Source organism: Corvus brachyrhynchos, unplaced genomic scaffold (assembly GCF_000691975.1).
Source record: "Corvus brachyrhynchos isolate BGI_N302 unplaced genomic scaffold, ASM69197v1 scaffold32, whole genome shotgun sequence".
Classification (NCBI taxonomy): domain Eukaryota; kingdom Metazoa; phylum Chordata; class Aves; order Passeriformes; family Corvidae; genus Corvus; species Corvus brachyrhynchos.
Window position 1 is genome coordinate 6,688,301 of NW_008237919.1, and position 7,674 is coordinate 6,695,974.

General features: G+C 42.8%; 1 protein-coding gene across 2 annotated transcripts in view; it reads right to left on the reverse strand.

Moving 5' to 3' along the window:
- Positions 1 to 1,435, reverse strand: part of SLC38A1 (solute carrier family 38 member 1) — a 33,810-nt gene extending 32,375 nt beyond the window's left edge. For both annotated transcript variants that reach the window (XR_001861657.1, XM_008632772.2), the window contains exon 1: positions 1,200 to 1,435. Coding sequence is in view for 1 of the 2 variants with exons in the window: in XM_008632772.2 (XP_008630994.1) it covers positions 1,200 to 1,318 (119 nt within the window). In the remaining variant the exon portion in view is untranslated. The remainder of the gene's footprint in view (positions 1 to 1,199) is intronic.
- Positions 1,436 to 7,674: the final 6,239 nt, after the last annotated feature.

Sequence of the window (7,674 nt, forward strand, 5' to 3'; positions counted from 1 at the left end):
CCCCCCCGCCCCCACCCTGGGCCCCCTGCCCCGTCCCCCGGTACGGCTCGCTGGTTTTGCTGTGTGAACGGTGAGGACAATGCTGGGTGCTTATTCCCACACCTGTCACCAAGATCCTTGTCCACCCACGCAGCTGCGAGTGCCACAACTGCCTCTAACCTCCCTTGGGAAAAAACAGCTCTGAATTTTGTTTTAACTCTAGAAAGTGAGTTTCTTGTGTAGCCAGCAAAGATGCTGCCAACAGGAAGAAAGGGCAAGAGAAGAAGATTTTAAAGATCCTAAAATAGGTGGTGGCAGCCCCACAGTAGGGAGCAGAATGATGTGCCAGCACAGGCTTCCCAGCAGGGCTGGTGCCCCATGCAGGTACTGACTGGCCCTGTGCTCCACCTTGGTTTGCAATATTTGAACAGGAAGTTTGATCAAAACAGAGCTTCCTATTTTACAGCTCACAAAATACAAACAGGGTCTGTCAACAAGTCTTTGCTGTAAACTGGATGGCTCAGCACCTGTTGGAGGCTGGCAGGAAGGTCTGAAGAACTGCTCTCTAGTGGAAAAGGCAGCTCTTCAGAAATGACTGTAAGCCTACAGAAAAAGCCAACAGCCTAATCAATGTACCGGTAATAATTGTAACTAATAATTTTGACAAATGTTGATGCATTTTTTAAACTTGATCTGAGTTAGGTGTAAGACTCTGTTTTATCATCTTCTTGCCACCTCTGCCTCAAGGGAACAAACCTCTGCCCAGGTTAGCTTGCCAAATTGCAAATACAGACTGGACCTACATTTGCTGCCAACCACACCGGCTGTAACTCCCCAGAAGCTTGGATACACGGAGGTGGCCAGGCAGGTTAAAATCGTCATATCAGAGACCAAAGGTCAACTAAGAGACTTGCCAAAAATTATGCCGTTGTATTGTTATTACTTCTTTGCTGTGTGCAAGCAGACATTTCAAAACGTTGTCTTTTTGCTGCATTGTATGTTTGTGAATTTTATTAGACTAATTTGAAGGATTTGAAACGATGAATAAATTGCTACTCTGTTTGCTTTATCTGCTATTGCAGCCTATGCCCAACAGATGTTACGTATGAAATTCAAATTACATCTTCAAATGGAGCATGACTTGGTAACGAATAGTTCAAGACATATACTGAAAATTAGAATGCTGTTTTTAAACAGTGCGTCAGTGGAAAAATACTCACCTATTTATCTGGCCATTTTCCACCTCTGTGAAATCATTTGAATCATTGCTGATGTTATCATCTTCAGGGACAGTCATATTCTGCAATTCAGTCAGTTCTAATCCAGCTTTGAAAGGCATACTGGGTGAGGAACTGCACCTATCCAAGTGGCTCTTCAAATACTAGTGTTTGGTTGGTATCTTGTGAGTAAACTGCAGCCACAGTGTCAGCAACCTAAATAAAACAAAAGAAAAAAATCCAAGATGTATACCACCAACAGCAGGCAACATCTCCAGAAGAAACCAGCGAAACCTGCACAGGAGGGACCATCCATACCAACCAATTTTGTATTGTTAGATGGACCTCAGGTTACGACCTAAATGAATTTCAGGACAGGAGTAACCTTATATGTCTTAATGAGATCAACCTCACAAATTTACCCTGTCCTGCAATCAATTGCTGAACACAGTATTTTTTTTAAAAACTTGTGAGCAAACCAAGCCTGCTTGTTTCAGGAAAAAGATTAACCTCCTACAAATTAAGGAATAAAAATTACTTGCTTGTCCAAGTCCCGATTCAATATTTGGTGTTTGTCTTCTGTCTGTTCCCAGTTCTTACTTAAGAATATAAAATACATGTCCATGCTGATACTAAGTGTGATGGAAAGAGGGATAGAGTTATCCCAGTACTCTGTTCTACTAATACATGTATTCTAACGTGTTAAGGATTTTTGGGAAAGCAGAGGTGAAGAGGATGCTTTGTTTAAATTTTTGTATGGTTAAACTTGTTATGAACAAAGAGAGAAACAGAAAAAACCTAAATCCCTAAGCTCACATATCACAGAAAGAAAGAGCAATGTATACCTTGTGTCAAGCAGTTACTATCTAGAAATGAGGTGATCTCTCCTCTGATAGATGTGCTCCATAAAAGCACTGAGAATAACACCAAAGGCAGATCAGAGAAGTCTGCTACAGTGACATACTTCCTCATCAGCAATGCAAATCAACTGAAAGACCAGTATTTTCCGGAGTCCAATCACTCTCGGCTGAGCTACAACTCCAGCGTGGTAGTGAGGCAACAGCATGTTACTCACAAACAAGCTCCTGCACCATAACTCTCAATTCCCATTTTGTGAATGAATTTCCTGTAGTATTGCCAAACAACTATTCAGCCTGGGGTACGTGGTGAACCCTCATATGCCAGATTAATTTGGGGGTATTTTTAAATTCTCAGGGCTACCTCAAAGCCATCAAACTGCTTGCATGCAACCAAACAGGCACGAGCATCCCCAGCTCTTGCAGGGCAAGACAGGAGGATGTAGTTCACTTGTTCAGTTATGACATCTGCCTGTTTCAAATTAAGTTTACAGAAGCCAGTACTTCTGTTTCATACCACGTCCCCACCATGTAGAAGAAGGCTTTGCAAACGACCAATTTTTTCCCTGTAAATACTTTCTCAGAAATGCCATTTTAAAGCTTACACACGCTCTTAACAATTCCCCAAGAGCCCACCCTGTCCAGACTTCACGTGCCAAGTTTAAAGGCTAGCCTCGAGGCTAACAGCAGGGCAGGATGTGATTATGGTGACTGGCAGGGCCTGGTGCAAGGGGTGTGTGGACTGGGTACTTCTCGACTCCTCTGCAGAAGAGATTTCCACTACAGACACCAGGAGAAAACTGCTCAGGTATTAAAATGTTGGCACAATAAAATATCAAAAAAAAAAAATTGATTTAGGCTGCTGATAAATAAATGTAGACTGGCAAGCAGAGGGTGAATTTAGCATTCTGGAACAGTCTTCCTGGAGGCTGCAGGGATAAAATAGTCTACCTATTTTGGAAGAGAAGCACAATCTTTTTATAAAAGGATAAAGCCACAGGAGACAGCGACTGCTGAGGTGGCAAGGACCAAGCCCACTGAATCCTGAAGTTTCTTGTGACCATGAGTTCCTAAAATAAACAATTTCTTAAGAGACCTGGCAACCTCTGTACCAGGATCTGTGTCCCCTGGCATTTTAAAACCTGTGTAAAGATTCATCGGAGATTCAAGCAGAGAAGCTTTTCCTTTTGGCACCGTTTTGCATCACGATGCCCAGGAGGATTTTCAGAACTGCCTTGACATTGCCTGTACTTAATAAATTCCCCATTAAGTGTTTCAAAAGCAGGTGCTGAAATTAGCAGTGCTGTGAGGTAAGCAGCACGCTGGAGAGCCGGCTGCACAGCTCACTGACGTGGCTCCAGCTTCGCCCTCTGCCCCTCTGTCACTGAAACACTGCAGGACCAGACTGGCAGGAACACAGCTCCCTGCTCTATTCCCAAGCAATCTTTGCCACGAGAAAGTGACAATCTTTGTCTGTTTCAACGAGAACTCTGCTTCTACAGAGAACTAACTGAATTAAGACTGTTCACAAGGGCATGTAGTGATAGGAAATGGGGGAATGGCTTTAAACTGAAAGAGGACAGGTTTAGGTTAGATAATAGGAAGAAATTCTTTGCTGTGAGGGTTGTGAGGCACCGGAACAGGTTGCCCAGAGAAGCTGTGGATGCCCCATCTCTGGAACTGTTCAAGGCCAGGCTGGATAGGGCTTTGCACAACCTGGTGTAGTGGAAGGTGTCCTTGCCCATGGCAGAGGGGTTGGAACAAGAAAATCTTGAAGGTCTTTTCCAACCCAAATCCTTCTGTGATTCTATAAGACAGAGCAAAATCTTAGAGCAAGCTGAAAAACCGGCAATCATTTCAGCAGAGTCCATGTTCCAGTCAGACGAGTTGCTCATGAAGCAGCATGACACTGGGCACATTTCTGAATATACCTCAGCTTCTTGCTAGGTAAGTGCTTTACTAAAAAAATCACCAAAACAAAACCCTGAAACAAACAAAAAAAATTCTTGAATGAAATAATGCATAGCACTTCCAAGTATGAGAAAACCTGATGTCAGTGTCAAAACATGAGGCGGGTGAGGAGAGAGTGGTGGGGCTGGGAACTGAAGTTTTCATTGTCATGGCATGAACTCATCACAGATCTTTGGCAAAGTAAAACCAACATGTCCTTAGCACCTCCACCTATCAAATTAAGCTGATAAGAGCAACACTAACACTCAGTTTATGAGGTGCTTGAAGATTCAGAGACAAAGGGTGATAGAAGTGTGATATTTGGAATAAAACACTATGCAAATCACAAAATTTTTGTAATGATAACTTCATTGATATCTTAGAGATATACAGAGAAAACCCTTTGTTACTGCTAATTACTCGGGGCACCTTCCACAGTCAGTGGAGTATTGGTGGTCACACGAATTTCATCCCCAAATCACCTACTCTAAACTTGGAATTCACCCATGTGACAAATCAGAGTCTAAATAAAATCTAAAATCCCAAAGGTTAGGGTTCATGTCAATCAGCTTCATTCCCCACAAGTCAGGCGTCCACTCCAGGCCTGTCACTTGGCCTCTACAGCGGAGCCTGGTGCTGCTGAGGACAACCCCACCCCTACCCATGGGAGGGGTGTGCAGTAACACAGAGCTGTTCCCTGCAGTTGCAATAGCTTTGCTCCCAAAAGGAGATTCAACACTGGGATAGCTGAGCTAAGCAAGTTGCCACCTCAGGTGTACGTGCCACTAAGTGCTGTGGGAAAAAAACCCAAAATTGCTTCAGCTAATAAAAATTCACCATATGGTGACGCTGAGCTATATGGGAAGCAGCAGGGTAGTATTTGTACTTTTATGGCCTTTTCATTCAAGAAATGTCTTAAAAGAAATGCAAATAAAAATGCTATGTTGGCAAGAGTTCCTAGGCTGAGCTTTATTCCTAATTCACATTGAAAGACAGTAAATAATCATGTGAATAGTGACTGCAGAAATCCCAAACACCTCAGTCACTGTGCCTACTACTCTGTCCAGCCTTAAACCTCTCAAAAGGAAAACTTCCAGAGACCTGCCGTCAAACCTCTCTTTCCAGACATACACCTTGTAAATCATAAAGGAGAAATTAGAATTTTGCTCTTACTTCAAATTTTTCTATTCAGATGTGCAAGCGCTCCTTCTTGAAGAAGGCATCACCCCAAGAGAAAACCAGCAAAGAGCTAATGACGCTTCAAAAGGAACCTCAAGGGTCTGTGTTTGGTAGCTGAGCCAGCCCCTCTGTTTAGACATTCTGTTTGGTAGAAAAAGCACTGCTCTGGCCTAGGAGCTTAGCTTTCTCTTTAAACATCCCATGATATGTCTTGTAAAAGCCATTACAGATAATTTATTTGTTGTGTGCTCCTTGCAGAATATGGGAAAGATTACAACTGGTCACAACTTCAGGAGGACTATGAGATGACACAAGAAGATAAAATGAGTTTATTATTTTCAAGGGCACTGAGACCTTCACAAGCCATTAAAACACATTCCAAGAACTGTGGTAATTTTCTCTGTTGACTTGTGAAACGTAAGAAAAAATCCCTGCAACTCCAGTTTTCTAGACTGTTAAAATTCCACAAGAGAAGTAATGGGATCAAAAACTTCGTATTTGAAAAAAAATATGATACTACGGACAATCTATCTTTATTTCTTCTGGTTTATGCATGAATCCTTTCTAGGCCGTAAATGGAAGAGGTGTAATCTCAGAAAACATGTCACCGGAAGTTGTGTTTCTAAAAAGAACATCATGTCCTTTTTAGATTACTCCTGGTAGTAATCACAACCGCTTATTTCACATGCCATTTTTACATATCCTGTAAATGACACAGTTCAAGAAGTGTCATCTTAAGGCAGTGACCCAGTATGTGAGAGGCATTTGGGTAAGTGGTCAAGCTGGACAACATCTAGTCCATCTCTGGGTATGGTTTCTGCAATGTGCCCTTTCACACTCACTGGGCACTTCACTCACTGCGTGCTTCCCGCAGTCCAACTGTCCTGGGGTTGGTAAATATCCAAGACACACTAAGCACTTTTAACTATGGAATTCAAGTTAATTTGCTCAGAAGACAAAATGTGACTCAACTTTCTTCTCAAAGGGAGTTTTGCAAGAACTCCTCTTGGTTGGTTACAAGTCATCAGAACCCTGCACTTGAATTTCACACAAGCTGTTTTTATTCCTGCAAAGCCTGAGATATGATACGTCTTTCTTTGCTCGTACTTTTGAAAATTCTTTCAAAGGAGAGTGATATAACCAGTAAGACACCATGGATATAAATAATGAAACACAGAGCCTGAAACTCTCTGTACAGACTATTCACTTAAATGACAAAAAGCAAGAATAGGCTTTATACGTAACAGTATCACATTGGGAGGCAGGGAAGCAACTATCTCCTTTTTGTTCCACGTTAGTGACACCTGACATGAGGAACATAAAGCTCCAGATTTACTCCTCATCTACAGGAAGGACAAAATGGAGAGATTAGAGAAGAGCCACTGAGATAACAAGAGCTTGGAAATTAAAAACTGACTCACACTCACTGAGCAAACATCTGCAGTGCTTGAAATGTCATTGCCTCCAGCTCCTCAGCTCTGCCCCTCTGCAGCAGGCTGCAGCCACAGGAGCAGTGGAAGGAAGTGGGTTCACCGTGACCCCAGTGGTGTCCTGGCTGGGCCCAGGGCGCCACAGAGAACCAAAAGAGTGCTGGCACACGCCTGTCCTGCCCATCAGCAACAGCACCAGGATGAGGGCAGCGTGGTGGCCAGAAGGCCTTTGAGCTGCTGCAGCCGTTTGCTTGGTGTCCGCAAGCCACCACCTCTCATCCCCAGGCTCCTCTCTCTCACAGCCCCACAGCATGCAGGATGCAAACAGTTAAAAGATAAGATGGGGGGTGGGAAAAAAAGTGATAGAAGTCTTGGTAAGGAAGCTCAGAAAAGGATGCTGTAAAACAGAAGTGATGAGAACAAACGTGGATTGTCAACCTTCCTCGTGGTAGTGCATGACCTTGTGCTGCAATAGGAAAATGCTCCTACTCTGCCCCATTGCTCTCCACACTGCCCTTCCATGCTGCCATAAAGAAAGGGAAGACAGTCCCAAATTAAGTCTTGACAGGCTACTCAGCTGATCAAAGGCAGGCAAATAAGAAACCATAAAATCCCAGTCTGATTCACCCAGTGATTCATTACTTTAGGCAAAACATTTAAAGATGAGCCATAAAAGAAAATGGTTTTAAGTACATTTTTGTTTTGAGCCCTTCCCAGTCAATTTAGGAAAGGCATTTGGCAAGGAATATAGTCACATTTTTTCCTAATTATATTTCTTTGTGAAATCCTCTCAGCAGAAGAGATCCCACAACGCACCACCACAAATAAACGCGCTCTTGTCTTCCACAGAAAGTGGAAATGCTGTATGAGTGGGGCTTTATGGGTCACTGCAACAAAACACACTACCCAGATGTATTTCTAAGGGTTAAACAGCAGCTCTGAAATTCCCATTTAAATAAATTTTGTACTACAGAAGGAAGAATCCTTTGTATAAATTCATGTGTAACTCACTTTTATTCTGCCCCAGTTTACAAGCAATTTCTCTGCCTCAATTTTCTTGAC